Below are 16,135 nucleotides of genomic sequence, written 5' to 3' on the forward strand. Positions count from 1 at the left end.
GAAATTACCTTAATATTTAACAGGTATAGCTCTAAAAAGAGGGATTTGCTTTTGTTAAATATTTATACTCTTACCCATACAACTGTGAATTAGAACTTTGGGTTTAACATGTCCTGTAGGAAAGAAACTTTCAGATTCATGTTGGATGTGTCAAGTAAGATTGCAGGCAGGAATCCTACTTCAGCCAATTTGAGCAGAAGGGAATTCACTGAAAGATTATCAGAAGCTCAGAGAATACACCAGTAACTAGGAAACTGTGCTGGAACAAAGGCAATTCTAGAGGCTAGAATGTGATCTGATTCATAGCGGAACTATCAGGTTAGGAGCCGAGGTCGGATGTCTCTGCTCAAAATTCAGATTCTAGAAAGGCCACATCTGATTGGCATGAGACTTTGCCATGGGACAGAGGCAGTTTCTCAAAAGGAAATCAGAGTAGATAAGGAAATGGATATTATACAACAACAACAAAAAAGCAACACGAAAAAGGAAGAACATACTTGAATACGGTTTTATGAATATTAGCTACTCCATCAAATAGTAAAAGCTGCACTCCAAGAATGAATAATATTGCCAATTAGAAAATTCTGGAAACCATCTTTCCTAATACTCTGTCCCTCAGACAGGTAACCAGGTTTCTACTTTACCTTGTTTCAAGCCACCATTACCTTTTATCTAGATAATGTAATAATCTCCTAACTGGTCTCCCTGTCTTGATCCTCTGTCAGTCAGTCTTCCACGTGTAAACCAAATGTTTTGAAATACAGATGTGATTTTGTGACTTCCTGGTTGAGTCTTCTTCATTGCTTCTGGATAAAGTCCAGACATTCCACACAACCTGGGCCTTGCTTACCTCTCCAGGCGCATCTCTCACCACTCTCAAAGTTCTACTCCTTCCAGCCTAAAATCCTTTGCCAAAAAAACAGTTGATGCTGCCTAGGACCCTTCATGCCATAGTTCTCCACCTCTTGGAAGTGCTTTCTGCAAGGCTCATGTCTGGATTAAATGCACCTTCTAAGTTTTTGATAGCAGTGTTTTTCAAAGTGTAGATAGATCAGTGATCTGAGAACTGCCAGTCCTTGACAAGATAATTACAGAAATTAGAATTGCTGTGATATTTTATTTTACAAAAATAATGGCATTGGATTATAATTTTTATTTTTAAATTGGTACTTCACAGACTTTGAGAAACACTGTTCTATGGTACCCTGTGACATTTTTATCACAATACCTGCTAAGTTGCAATCTGTTCCTATTTTCTATTTCTCTTTTCATATTCCCCTTCTTGAATGGAAGCTCTAAGATTTCAGGAGCAATGTCTACTTTTTAACAGTAGTCTCAGAGTGCCTGGCACATAGAGGACTTAAAAATACTTTTTTAGTGAATGGAAATAATAATTAGTTTTAGAGAAACAGTAGTAGAAAAACTGTAGTCTGAAGTCTTTGGATATCCCAGCTAGCCATCTCTGTGCAGATCATTTTTCCCCAATCAGATCAAACCAATTTCTATAGGATAAAGGAGTCAGACAGAACATTTTTTAAGAAGTAACAAGTAACAAGTTAAAATTTTGAGTGTTCCCAGCCTTTGAGCAGGTGATAGAATTATAAATCCTGTCCTCAACAAAACAAAACAAAAAACAACCCACCCCCCATACAAACATACATACACAATATTTGCATATAGTATCACAGACTGGTTAAAAAAACATGCTCTGATTCAGGGATTATCAATAATTTTGGTCCCAGCACCCACTGACAAATATTAAAGTCCCCAAGAAGATTTTGTGGATTACATCTTTCCATGTTTGCCATATTAGAAATTAAACCTAAGACTTTTTTTTTCTTAAAGAATACACATTATTCTATTAGCTATGGCCATTAGAACAGCGATATAAGAACATGTCATTTAGCCTCTGGGAAATCCATCGAGCGTCTTTCTAGAAGTACATATTAGCTATTGCACATACGAAATTCCAAACCTGACATTTTCAAGGAACGACATTTTGCACATGAATAGTTGCCAATTTTATGTAATTCTACACTACATATTATATATGTAAAATCGGGTCCACACAGTGTATGTGTACCAGTCTCACACAAGACTGGGCTGATACTATTCTTGGTCATAATCTTCCTCATCTTCATCTTCCTCAGTTTCTTCCATTTCTTCAACTGGAAGAGCAGCTGCTTTCTCCTGTATGGCTTTAAAAGCCTGCTCTTCTTCCACACTAGGATCGTCCATTTCTGTAATTTCGGCTCCACTGGGGTATTCTTGGTAAACTGGTGGTAGAGCTGGGGGTGTATAGTTGTCTGGACTATATTTATGACCCCAGCCTATGTAGAAATTTTCGAACTTTCTATAAAGTTTGAAAAGGAAGTAGATGATCATTATATCATTTTTCAGTAAGAAAAGTTGATCCTTCTCTTCTGTAAAAGCTGGTCACTCTCAGTGTCATAGTCCAATAATTTTAAAACACTCCATTTGAAGTGCTGGGGATGAACTAGCCCTCAATGATTCTTCTACCACAGGACACTACTGTGATCCAAAGTGCTTAAGCTGGTTAAGAGGCTGGCCAGACTCTGTCAAAATGTACCCTACACCTAGACCACCATCTTTAATCATTTAACTGCTATTTTCAGGAAAAACAAAACAACTAAGTTAAAAAGTTACTAATCCTCTTTAGAGTTAGGAAGACTTAAAAACTTGCCAACCTAGCAAATTGTTGGTATGGCGGAGGATGCTTGTGATTGGTTACAAACGTGTGTGTGGTGTTTCAGGCCCACCCAATATGCAGTTGTTAGGCTTTATCTGGCAGGCCTTGCGGGAAAACTGCTGTTTCCATGCCAAACTCGATGCCCAGCCAGTGCATTGCAGTCTCTAAAGGAAAGTTCTAGTCAAGGACTCTGACCCATCCGGCCTGCCATGCTCTTTGCATAGTTGAGTTCCTAGCACAGCTGCCTTCACTCTAGGTCTTATCGGAGGCCTTCAGCAAAGGTCTTCAGGTGCCTCTGCCAAGGCCTCCTTACGGGGTTGTGGAAGGGGGGCACCTTAAAGACACTTCTCTCTACTCTGACTCAGTACTCGATACTTTTTCACTTCTAGCCCTTCCCCCCACCCTCCACCAGCTCCCTGGGCCCTTGAGGCCATAAAATTGCAGAAGCCTGATACCTGGGGACTCCTCAGTGAGATGACCTCTACATCTACACTGACCCACCGGCCTTCCATCGGTGTGCCATTCCATGAAGGAAAACGGGACAGGAGCAGTCAGAGTTTTCTCTTGCTTATATTGTCACAGTAAATGATCAAAAGCTTAATTCATTTTTGGCTTGTGACTTTAATGGCATCTCTCACATTTGGCCACTCAGCTCTCTCTCCAGCTTAGCTGAGCTTCTGACACTGGGTTCCCAGATGAGAAATGGAAGCATAATACAAATGCAAGTGTATGTTCTGGGTGAGGGATAAAAGGACACTGAGTATCGGGGCGCCTGGGTGGCTCAGTCATTAAGCGTCTACCTTCAGCTCAGGTCATGATCCCAGGGTCCTGGGATCGAGCCCCGCATCAGGCTCCTTGCTCCGTGGGAAGCCTGCTTCTCCCTCTCCCACTCCCCTGCTTGTGTTCCCTCTCTCGCTGTGTCTCTCTGTGTCAAATAAATAAATAAAATCTTAAAAAAAAAAAAAGGACACTGAGTATCCTCTTGATCCTAATTCTCTTGAAAGTGATAGCTAAAATAATACATATTTTAAATTATTTTTCATCAAGATATCCAACAAAAATTATATGAGATTCAAACTAAACAGTGCATAGAACTATCTCCATTAATCCTAGAAAATGAGTAAGTCTATTACTGAAATAATCAGAATAAAAACCATATTAGGACAGAAGTCTGAATTACTCTAGTGTTCTAAATTTGACGCTTTACTATGTAATATAGATGTCACTTGACTGAATCTTACAGCACACACACTTGACATGCCAAGATGAGTTAAAACAAGAGTAACCCCCTTCCTCCTTCCTGAGCATTCCTGGCACCAGCCTTGGCTCCAGAAACAGACACCACTGAGAAAATCACTCCAGTGAGAAAATAGCTTCACAGATTGTGGTGGTGTAGGTTCCCTGGCAGTGGGCAACTCGGCAACAGGAAGAAGCTCGTTGTAGGCAGTGACATTGTACCCGCTATGGAATCTGGGGACTTCATCATCTGCCTCCAGCCTCTTGCTCTCTCTTTATCTCAGCCCCATTTTGTAAGCTGTGAAATGGAGGACCTCTCTCCCCAGAGTTGTGATAAGAATTCATGGGGAAGATGTAAGTACAAGTACTGAACGTGACATCTGGCTCACGGCCTGGACCTTCCTAGGTATCCCTCCTCCCGACCCCTTACTCTGGGTAGACTGCCCCATACTCTTTTTTTCCCCCTCCCATCCTGGTCTGGGATCTCACCCCAGCTTTTTGTGAGTGGCTGCCCTGAACAACCACCCAGGGCAGCCTTGTCTGTTACTGTGGGGTTACTCTAACTGCCTCACCCAGGTTTGTGCTTCACCTGGGGAAGCAGGTGAGGGAGGGGAAAAGGAAAAAAAAAAAAAAAACTGGAACATAACAACATTCCAGCGATAACTATAATTTCCAGCACTTAAATAATCATGATAATGGCTTTGTATACTTACTTGCCATTGGAAAAGGCATACGCTCCAGGCCAAAGGTTGGATCTCAGGACTGCAATAGCGTATTGAGGAATGAGATTTGAGGACCGCCGTGTTGTCCAAGGTGGTATATTCTGGATGTCTGTAAACCAAAGGGAAATTCAACAGCTTAACTCCTAAATAGATAGGGATCTACTGTGTAACAGAGATCTTTTTACAAATATTAAAACACACATACTTGACATATAAAGAAAAATGAAACATCAGCAGCTTAACGTAAAAGCAGAAGGATAATTTATGAACACCGTGGAACAACAAAATTGGATTATTTATATGCCTGTATGTGTGCAGGTGTGTGTCCATCTGTGCAACAGAAAAGTTTTATTAAGAGGGAGGAGAACTATGTGGTAGAGAGAATATTATTCAATGACCAAATAAAAGATCAAATTATTATTATGAAAGAGAACAAGAGTTACAAGCAAAACTGCTCCAAAACTGAATAGGAAGAAACAAGACTAAGGAGGACAAGAGTAGACTTAAAAAACCCACAGTACCTCAGATGACTATGTCATGTGTTTATGGCCATAGGTTATGGTCTGCAGAATGCAAGACAACTGTCAGCATTTCCCGTAAGAGCTGCAACCAATTTACATTTCTTCCCCGCATCTCCCCTTCACCCTCTGTCCGAGAGAGTTGGTGGTCAGGCCAGCTATATTCTCTAGTCCCCACTATCCCAAAACACATGAAGGGGAAAAGGGATGAAATTTTGGCTCCTGTTCACTTTTTATAGGTTTCCAACTCCCATTTATTACCATATAGCATACACAGTATATTATATATACATGCATAAAAACATTATAGTATAGGGCGCCTGGGTGGCTCAGTTGGTTAAGCAACTGCCTTCGGCTCAGGTCATGATCCCGGAGTCCTGGGATCGAGTCCCACATCGGGCTCCCGGCTCGGCGGGGAGCCGGCTTCTCCCTCTGACCCTATCCCCTCTCATGCTGTTTCTCTCTCTCTCTCTCTCTCAAATAAATAAATAAAATCTTAAAAAAAAAAAAACACTATAGTATATATATGTATACTGTATATAGTATATTATATGTACATACATAAAAATATACTACATTGTATATGTATACTATATATACTATATTATATATACATAATATCTACATATGTATATAATACACATGGTATATTATATAGTTTGTGTAAAATTACCTAAATCTTCAGAGATTGGTGTCAAAAGAGGAGGCCCCACTTCCTGTTCCATATAGTCAGGCTCTTCTCCTTTTTCTTCTTCTTTTTCTTCATCTTCCTCTTCTTCCTCCTCCTCACTTTTTTGTGTGGGATTGAACCAATTACAGCGACCCTGGGAATGAGTATTGCAAGATTTAGTAATCTAATGAGGACCTTAAAATATTGGAATATTCATTTGGATTAAAGCAATTATCTGCAGGAGGTCCTACTGTATGGGAATTTGATCAATCACTTATTCATTCAACATCCCAAGTACTAGGTTTTTGATCTAGCTTGTTTCAATCAAAAAATGGTACAATTTATTTCATAAATTTGCCAACTTCTTAAAGTTACAGAGCATTTATATTTTGAAATCAGCAAAACCTTAGTGAAAAAAATGATGCACTGTACTAATTTGTAACAAATAATTTACGTGAAAGTGGTAGGGTACTATTATTAGTAGCAATAACAAATTTTTAAATGTGATATTAAGTTAGGTAAGGAGGTTTGGGGTTATTACTCATTTAAGTAACTCTTATCCAGAGATGTCTAAGAGTCCCTCTTCCATAGATCCAAGGGTAATGACTTTCTACCTGCACACGAGGCCGTATAGCAGGATAATTAAGAGGATGGACGCCAGATCCATTCTGCCCACTCACATGTGACTCTGTTGCTTATTAGCTATATTCCCTTTTTCACATTTTCTAAACTCTCTGCCTCAATGTCCTCATCTGTAAAATCAGGATAATATTAGTCTTCCATACGGTTGCGAGGATTACATGAGATAATACATATCAAGTGCTAGTAAGAGCACCTGGCAGAGGAGGTACCAGTCCAGCACTACTTGTTTTCATTTCTGTTATAATATTTTATTTTTCTTGGTATAAAAGCTCCATGTATTACAGAAATAGAATAAAAGAACCGTTCCCAAAATGGGAATGCATCTATCTATATTTAATGTATAAAATAGAATTTCACAACACACATTCATCTAAATCCTCACATAACTTGTCAAATTCTCCATAGAAATATTTATTTTATTTCTATTTGGAAATAAAAATTTGCTCAAAGATCCCAGATCTACACTACCTGGCTGTTTCATAGTACTCTGTGTTTTTATTTGATTTTTCAATGGTTTCCTTGTGTAGGATCTGAAGAACTTTGTTTTGTATATATCTGTGCATGGTAGGGAGAATTTAACAAAAATTTGCTGATTGGCTGAACAATTGAGAATTGCAAAACCCCTACCTGAGAGAGAATGTGTTGGACATGATGAACCCAATTGGATAGGGATTCCACGAGATCAATCACTTGGATGCCTTCAAAATCGGGGTTTTCTTCAAAGCTATCTCGCCTGCCTTCTACCTCTTCCTCCTCCTCTCCTTCCTCTTCACCAAACTGATAGAATCCCAGAGGGCTGACATGGGTCCCTGCTGAAATTCTGGCAATTTGTGCTCGTAAGTAATTGCTCTCATTTCCTGGGAAAGGTGGGTAGCTTACAATGGGAGTCTCTAAATGCCCAGTGAAAAATTTCTTGATCTTTCTTGCAATAACAATTTGTGCAGGCGTAACCGATGGTAACTTCACCCATGGTCCTCCTGGTTCATTGCAAACAAAATACACATATTTGTTGGCCCCTGTTCTACTTTCTTCTTTTGGTATAGGCTGTGGGGTCTTGTAAAATGTCCTTGGTAATTCCTCTTCGTCATTTTCATCAGCTTCGCTGTCTCCATCGTCCCTCTCTTCAGTTACATCTTCGTCTTCTATGTCCTCTTCATCTTCTCCCTCACGGAATTCTACTTCAGCTACAATATAATTCATTTCCAGACCCAAGATCTTGCCCCAGAAGCGGCATCTTTGGATTGGGTGGGTGTCAGTAAGCTGCTTGAGGGCAAGAAATACACGATAAGTCTCATCGGTGCCCAAACCAACTCCAGCTTGTTCAAAATAAAAAGCTGACTCCATTACATTTGGGAGAGAGTTTTCTGCCTGGGGATACAAAAACACTGTGGTTAATGTTAGAAAACTGCTTGCTTCCCTTTTCCTTTCTCAACATCTTGGTATTAGCTCTACCTTCTCTCTCCACCATGTCTTCGACATTTCTTACAAGTTTAGATCAAACTCTGACAATTCCTCTATTCCAATTTTTCTCTCATTACTTATAAATGTAACTTTTACCATTGTGTCTTATACTTACCAATATAATAGTTGCCTTGTATGTGTGTATCTTAGGGATAATTTAATAGGTACTATGAATAATAAAAATTCAACATCTTCTTTTTATAAAAAATATTTCAGTGGTCCCTTTACTATCCTGAAATAATAAAATATAATCTATCTCCCTACATATATTTAGAAAAAGTTTATATATGTTTGTATATATTACTATATTTTTTCTTAGTAATAAGTATTTATTATGTACATATGATAATATTTAGGGTAAATAAAAATCAATATAGCCCTCTATATAAGGTAATATATAGGATAAATAAAAGGAAGATATAATAAAACAAGTGCTCAGACATGACTTCCCTTGAAAACATAATTTAGTCAGGTGTTTGCCCCTACTTATAATAAATACTTTTAGATTTAACATAAGGAAGAAAATAAAAAATGATTTTATAAAAAAAATAGAAGTGAAAAAGCAGTCTCAAGTGGACCCTAAGAAACATCTGTGAGAAAGTAGAGAATAGCTTTAAGTAAGATAGGGATCACTTGCAAATTTTAGATAAATTTAGACAAATTTTAGACATTGAAGATGGAGAATTGAGAGCACTTTGCTGTTCTAACAAGTGATCTGCTCTTGTTTATATTATAATTTTGGTGTCAAAATAAGCATGATGACTTTTTACAATCCTCATCTCTTTCATTTTGGCATGTGTTGCACCACTCACTTTCTTTATCTTTTTCTTTTTTATTTGAGTGTATTGACACACGATGTTACATTTGTTTCAGGTGTAGCCATAGTGAAGTTTATACATTATGCCATGCTCACCACAAGTGTAGCTCCCATCTGTCACCATACAATACTATTACAATATCATTAACTGTATTCCCTACACTGTATCTTTTATTTCTGTGACATTCATTTCAAAACTGGAAGCCTGTGTCTCCCACTCCCCTTCACCCATTTTGCCCATCCCCCTACCCCCCTCCCCTCTGGCAACTATCACTTTCTTCTCTGAATTTATGGGACTAATTCTGCTTTTTGTTTGTTTGTTTATAAATTTGTTGTGGTTTTTTAGATTCCACATATGAGTAAAATCATATGGTATTTGTCTTTCTCTGTCTGATTTATTTCACTTAGCATTACACATTCTAGGTCTATCCATGCTGTCACAAGTAGCACAGTGTCATCCTTCTTTATGGCTGTGAAATATTCCCTTGTCCTTATCCATTTGTCTTTCAATGGACATTTCGCTTGCTTCCATATCTTGACCATTTTAAATAATGTTGCAATTAACATAAGCATGCATATATCTTTTCAAATTAGTGTTTTTGTTTTCTTTTGGTAAATACCTGGTAGTGGAATTATTGGATCATATGGCATTTCTATTTTTAATTTTTTGAGGAAACTCCCTACTGTTTTCCACAGTGGATCTCACTCTTCATCCTACTCTGCCCTCTGTAACTATTTCTTCTTAGTCTCTAATTGGCTCCTTTTCCTTAATTGAGCCCTAAATATTCATGTCCTCAAATTTCAGGCATCATTCAGTACTTTATGCTTAGAAGAGTGCTTCCACACACTACAAGTGTTATGTGGTTGTTTAAAATCCAGCTCTCTTACTTTGACTTTTCTCCCATGTTCTACACCTGTTTCTAGGCACCTATGAGAAATTTCAGCTGAATAGTCTACATATACTTCAAATTAAGATTGCATTCATATTTCTTGCAAAACCTTCTCTTTTTACCAGTCTTTGCCAATAACATCACCATTCACTCAGTTTCCCAAATTAATTTCATCATCCTGTTTCTTCTGACTCTCTAGACTTTCATATTTAACTAGTTAGAGTCCTATTGATTCTACCATCTAAAGTGTTGTTCGCATTATTCCTTCCTCATTAGCTCATTTCTACCATACTAGTCTCCGTCCTGACTCCTTGTCCTGGCACAGAAGGCTTCGAATGCTCTCCTTGCCCCTGTTCCAATCTTTCTTCTTTCATTCTCCTCCATGTTATTACCAGAGTTACCTTTCTAAACCAAAAGTCAGACCATTGCTATTTTCTATGAAAAGCTTCTATTGACTTCCCATCATATAGAAAAAAGAAATTTCTTATCAATGCACAAGAGCAGGCTGGCTTAAACACCTTGTTTGCTTTGTTTCTATCATTCCCTCAAATCCATGTTCACTTCCCCAAACACTGCATAATGTCTCCTGACTTTGTATTGTTCTTTTTGCTCAGAATTTATTCCTTATAGTCTTTATCTTGTGAACTTCTACTTGTCCTTCATGACCCAAGTGAAATATCACCTCCAGTACAAAGTCTTGCCCAATTCCCAATAGTGGAGTTATTTATTGCTCCATTCGGTTTCATAGCTTGTCAAAACAATATAACAATTGCTACTATCCATTAAATTCCCAGTATGTGCCAAACCCTTCATATATAGTACTCTACCTCTTGAGTTGTTGCCATGTGATTATCCCTGAGGCTTGAAAAGGTTAAATCACTTACTCACAGTCACACAGCAAGTAAGTGATTGAGCTAGGATTCTAGTTCCAAGCTCCTGTTTTTCCCACCAAACGATGCTATCTCTATTATTGTGCTAATCAAATAGTTTTATAGGCTTTTTTGCTTCTTTCACTAGACGTGAGCAACTTAAAGTCAGAAAAGTCTTTTTTATGTGTATTTCATTTCATGTGTATATTTTTTTTCATGTGTAGCTGGCATGCGGTAGGTAGTCACAGTGTGAATCAATGGGTGAATGAATAAATGAAAGCTAAAAACTAGGAACAGGAATTCTCATGCGGTCAAAGACAGGAATAGAAACATGAACACTCTAAGTCTTAAGTCTGAGACAGAGTTGGTCACAAAGCTCATATTTCAACGCTTCCAAGAGCTATGTGTCTTCCTGTTGCTGCATCTTTCTACTGTCTGAGGTAGAACTTTGAATCTTCATCTGATGGCTCAGCTCTTCCTGGCTCTAAATCGTACTCCTCATTAGGAAGAATTTATGAAATCTGGCTAGGGGGTTCAAGTTCCAGGACCAAAACATCTTATTTGTGTTCTCACTCCTAGTTTTTAGGATGCAGATCCCTACCATGTCAGACCATGCCTAGAGAGGGCCCAAAACTCCATTCCTATACTGGAGTGTGACTTCTCTTTGATAAACTCCTCCCTGAGGGTGTCTGCCTATCTGCCTGATCCCCACACACTGATTGCCCCCAGACTCGTCATCACTGTGTGTGGCTATTTAACCGCATGTTTAGAGTAAGATATTTTCAGAAAGGGTTCAGCCAATGTCAACTCCTTGACAACTATCACCTGCGCCTTCTGAGCACTCCGTATCCCACTGTGTCAGGTCGGTCTCCCCACAAAGCTTGCAGAGCCCTAGAAGATGAAGCTGCTGTCTAGATCCCCACTCTCCTATGTTTTTCTTGACTGAACTCTCCACCTTTTTCTGAAAATATCTTAGACCAAACATCAAATTTGCAAGTACACAGACAGCTTTTAAGTAGTCTAGTGGTAACACAGCATGGAAGCTCAGTAGACGTATAGTATAAATCACTCAGTAGTATAAATTACAAGCATGCAGGTATTCAGGAAACAGAATACTTGATGCTATTTTAAAAATATTTGGAGCAAAAATTTCTGTGGTACAACTAATTTTATTCTTGAATGATAGTTTTTTATCTCTGACACCAGCTTTCTCTGTAAATATTTTCAACACTTTGTCTATAGTGATTAAAATAAATATTTTATCCCTCTCCTCTTATATTATGTCCCATTGATGTAAAATGCATAATATCAAGACATAATATGAGGAAGTTGCCTTGGAAAATAATGCAAATAACATTAAAGGTACTTCTAATTATTCTAGTAAATTAAAGGGGCAAATAAGCAACTTGTTTTAAAGCCCAACTTTTAACTATCTGACAATTCATTGATTCAATAAATATTTAATAAGAAACAGCTTTAGACCCACATCTATATCAGGTACTTTGGAGAATATAAAAGGTGAATCATTTTCTCTGATATCAAGGCGCTCAACCCCACAAACATATAACAAACAACCACGCCTATGAAATATTAAAACACAATGTAAAAAAAATAAGAAACCCTAAACATGGATATGAATGGTGTGAAATGAGATTGCAAGTACTATTTAGGAAACTATAAAAGACAGCAGATAAGAATTTCAAGCCACACCCACTCATCTCAAATAAAACCTTAAGATCAAACTATTCAAATTTATAGACTTGACTTACTATTTCATCTTCCAGTTCTTGGTCAGCTCCTTCCAAATTTCCGTGGAGAAAAAGAGCCTTTTGCTTCTCTGCTATTTCATATATTGGAAGCATCTCATTCTCATTTTGGAGTGTATCTAATTTTTTCCTAAAATGTGCCATCTTCACATCTTGGCTGATACTTTCAATGATGTCCACAGCATTTTCAGGACGCTCATCTAAGACCTTGGTCAGCATATCAGAAAGATGATCATATCTACCCGAAAAGAGAAAATTCCAGATAATATCCATGTCAAACAACGTTCGAACAAGCATTGCATGTTTCAACCTGAAAATGCCTTTGTGTCAAATTATAAAATATGTTTATTAGATTTTAATTCATATTTATAGCTTTTTTAATTTGGAAGATTTAATAATTTGTTTTAATAGAATGGCAAAAAAAGAGGATGAAATTCTTTTTGTAGGCTTTTTATTCAATAGAGTAAAACCAATATCAGAGCTTGTATTTTAGTAAAAGACTGTTTTAGTTACAACAAAAAAATATTTTTCATGACTATCAAAATAAGGTCTGCATATAAGAGAGTTAAAGTCATCTGTTACTGAACAGTTTTTAAATGCAGGCTCTAAAGTACTTAGAAGATAATAGTGAATATTATAGAAGATATTAATTTATGATCTCAGAGACTTAGCATTTGGCAATAAAATAAAATTTAGATATTTAAGTAATGTCAGTTCCAAAATAATTCAGTAAAGGAAATTTTTCCATTTTGATGTTTTGTGTTCAGTTTTAAATTGTTAGTGAACTCTCAAGTATTTATAATGAGTTATTCTGGAATTTTAACACAGTTTGTAAATTCATGCTTGTTATTTAACCCAGAGAATTATGACAATAAGTTTATATGACAAATTCAAGTAGAATCCACTACTGAGTATAAATCACATCCTTGAAACTTAGTTAATTGTAGTTTAAAACAGGGCTTTAGAAAAAATCTTTTGAATTGTCAATCTCAGGGTTTCTGGAAGATTTCTCACATTAAATATTAATTTAAAAAATTCTTCAGACCTTAAAATTACTGTGACCAATTCTCCTAGTTTGCCCCAGACTGAGGGGTTTTTCAGGATGCAGAACATCCAGTGCTCAAATCAGGACTTCACTATCTTCATGATCTCTTTTAAACCATTCCATAATTCCTAGGTTTTATTTCTGTGTGCCAAGGGTCTTTAAAGAAGTTAAAAGAATCCCCACCAAAGACCTATTTTGAGTTCTGTGATGCAAAGAGTTATTAAGCCACTAACTCTCTCCTACTAATGCAGACTTTTCAAATATATTTCTTTTTTTTTTTTTTAAGTTTTATTTATTTATTTGACAGAGACAGCCAGAGAGGAAACACCCCGGGGGGGGGGGGGGAGAGGAGAGAGAGGGAGAAGCAGGCTTCCCGCTGAGCAGGGATCCCAAAGCGGGGCTCGATCCCAAGACTCTGGCATCATGACCTGAGCCTAAGGCAGACACTTAACGACTGAGCCACCCAGGCGCCCCTCAAATATATTTCCATTCACCCACAGAAACACACTCTCACACAAAGATACTCACACCCCCTTTTCTTTGCCAAATTCTCCTCCCTCCTTTTTCCCTTTAAGACTTACAAATTTAAGCCAGACTTGCTACTGGTCTTCAGCAGGTAGGCCTTAGCACTCTGAATGGCAATCTCAAGCAGGCTGGGGGCCACTTCAGAGACCCCAGGCTCAGCGTGATCCAGATCATAGTTACTGTTTGAGTCCTCCTCCTGAAAAACGTTAAATCTCAGCTCTTTTTGTTCAGAGTTGTTATCGCTCATATCTTCTGGTCCATACAGGAGACGTTTGGTTTGCTGAGACTGTTGAAAGGTGTTTCCCTCTGATTGGCATGTTTGAGGAGCAGTCGATTCTCCTTTATCAGATGATTGTTCCAAATGGTGGGAGCGAGGTGTCCCAGCTTTGGGATTCACATTCACAGTGGTTTTGTCTGACTGCCACGGGGTCGCAAGCTCCTGTCCGGCCAGAGCCAGGGTTGACGGAGTGGAAGAGTCCTCCTGAGGAGGGGAAGGTGGAGATGATGCACCTGGTCCCGTGAGGTCATCCAGAGGAGTGCTGGATCTAGACAGTGGGCTCTGAGGAAGGCTGCTTCTGGGTTGGGGTCCAGTTTCCGGCCACTGCTCCGACTCCAGGGGCTCAGATAACGCAGACTCGGGATCTTGGGAAGAAGCTGCTATTTCTTCCCATGGCCGCCCTGCTTCTCCCGGTTCTTGGTTTTCTTTTTCTTGCTTCAGGGATTCCAAGTCTTCCATGGAAGGAGTCAAGAAAAAACAAAGTTCTGGATGAAGGGGAAGTGCAGATATGGAAAGAGGCAACACAAGGCAGTCGCTTTGCTGAGGTCGGCTAAGCGGTTTCTGGGTCCAGGCGGCTCGGCAAGTTGCAGCGTCCTATCTCCATAGCAACCCCAGGCAAGGGTTCCTCGAAGGGAAACCACGCACACCTGTGGCCAGGATTCTAGGGAGGAGACCAAGTAAAACGAAAATCCTAGATTTGTGATTTGGTGAGGTCTCTGCTCCTCTTCCTACCGCAGCCAATCGGGCCTCCAGTTGACCAGTCGTGGTTGGAAACCTGAGAACTGGTCCGGCGCCGCGAGAACAGAAACAAAGGAGGAGGAGCCGGGAGAGTCGCGATCCAGCGCGGGAAAACATTCAGGGTCTGATAGTTTTGATTCAAGGTGCGCGGAAAGGGGTGAGTCATGCATTTAGTGGAGAGATAATGCATTTACAGAGCGAGTGAGTGAGTGAGTGAGCGTGTGCGTGTGCGTGTGTGTGTGTGTTTGGTGCGACAGAGACACAGACAGACAGACCTTGGGAATCCGGGGCTGTACGTGCGAATGAGATGGCAGTGTGCAGACCAGAGAGTCCAAGACTCACACTTAGAAGGCAGAGATTTCTCATCTGCGCCATCCAAACTCGAGAGACTTTTAGAGGATAAACAAGGAAGTCCTGATTTTTATTCTTCCCCGGCTCATGGAATCTGCCAGATGAGTAGGCAGCATATTACCTTGAAGGTGAAGGCAATGTAGAAGGTTATCCTATATAAATAACACAACTCATGGGTTACCTGTTTTCTAATGATTGAAGTTCAAATTAACCCTAAAACTATATTGGTGTAATATAATCATTTTTGATAATATAAATGTGAATTCATAATTCTGCAATATTTAAGGTTGTGACTATCACCTAATTCATATTATTCAGTGTCCAACGTGAAGAAGTTATAAAGGATGGGACCATATCTGGTCTGGACTATAAACAGTATATTCATTAGACTTTAATGTTCATTTGTCCTGTATTTCTTTTTTTTAATAAATGAATACTTGGTTTTTGACACTTTACATTGATATAACTTCCAATTATGCAAGATGTTGGTCATTAATTTTAACTTCATGGAAGAACATAATCCTTAGCTCTCGCCCACTCCCAATTTGGTGGGAGAATTACGGAACCCTTCCATAAAAGTGTGGACCTTTTATCCTTCACAGAATACATGTGTCTGCACACAAAATGTTGCATATAATTTCTGCTGGTTCAGGTACTCCTTGAAGTCAGACTCCCCAGATTAGAACCCTTGGAATAGACTCAAAAAATGAAAGAAAAACTAGAGTGATAAATTAGGGGAGAAGAGCAACTGAAAGAAACACCTAAGAAAACGTCCTTTATTTTTCCTGCTTTATTTCCAGCCCAAACATCTATCTAGACTCTGACTCTAGTAATCCTAAAGTTGCTTCTCATTCTTAGAATAACTATCAAAGCTCCTGGCCTACTTACCTTTCCATTT

The 16,135-nt window shown here is 38.8% G+C and overlaps 1 protein-coding gene across 1 annotated transcript; it reads right to left on the bottom strand.

Moving 5' to 3' along the window:
* Positions 1–808: 808 nt before the first annotated feature.
* Positions 809–14,783, bottom strand: RSPH4A (radial spoke head component 4A). Its single transcript, XM_032408005.1, has 6 exons — positions 13,928–14,783; positions 12,305–12,539; positions 7,126–7,866; positions 5,860–6,010; positions 4,660–4,777; positions 809–2,353 (listed from the first exon to the last, which is right to left on the bottom strand). The coding sequence occupies exons 1-6, from the start codon at positions 14,605–14,607 to the stop codon at positions 2,110–2,112; spliced, it is 2,169 nt and encodes a 722-aa protein (XP_032263896.1). The 5' UTR covers positions 14,608–14,783; the 3' UTR covers positions 809–2,109.
* Between the last annotated feature and the right edge of the window lie 1,352 nt (positions 14,784–16,135).

Source organism: Phoca vitulina, unplaced genomic scaffold (assembly GCF_004348235.1).
Source record: "Phoca vitulina isolate PV1807 unplaced genomic scaffold, GSC_HSeal_1.0 scaffold9, whole genome shotgun sequence".
Classification (NCBI taxonomy): domain Eukaryota; kingdom Metazoa; phylum Chordata; class Mammalia; order Carnivora; family Phocidae; genus Phoca; species Phoca vitulina.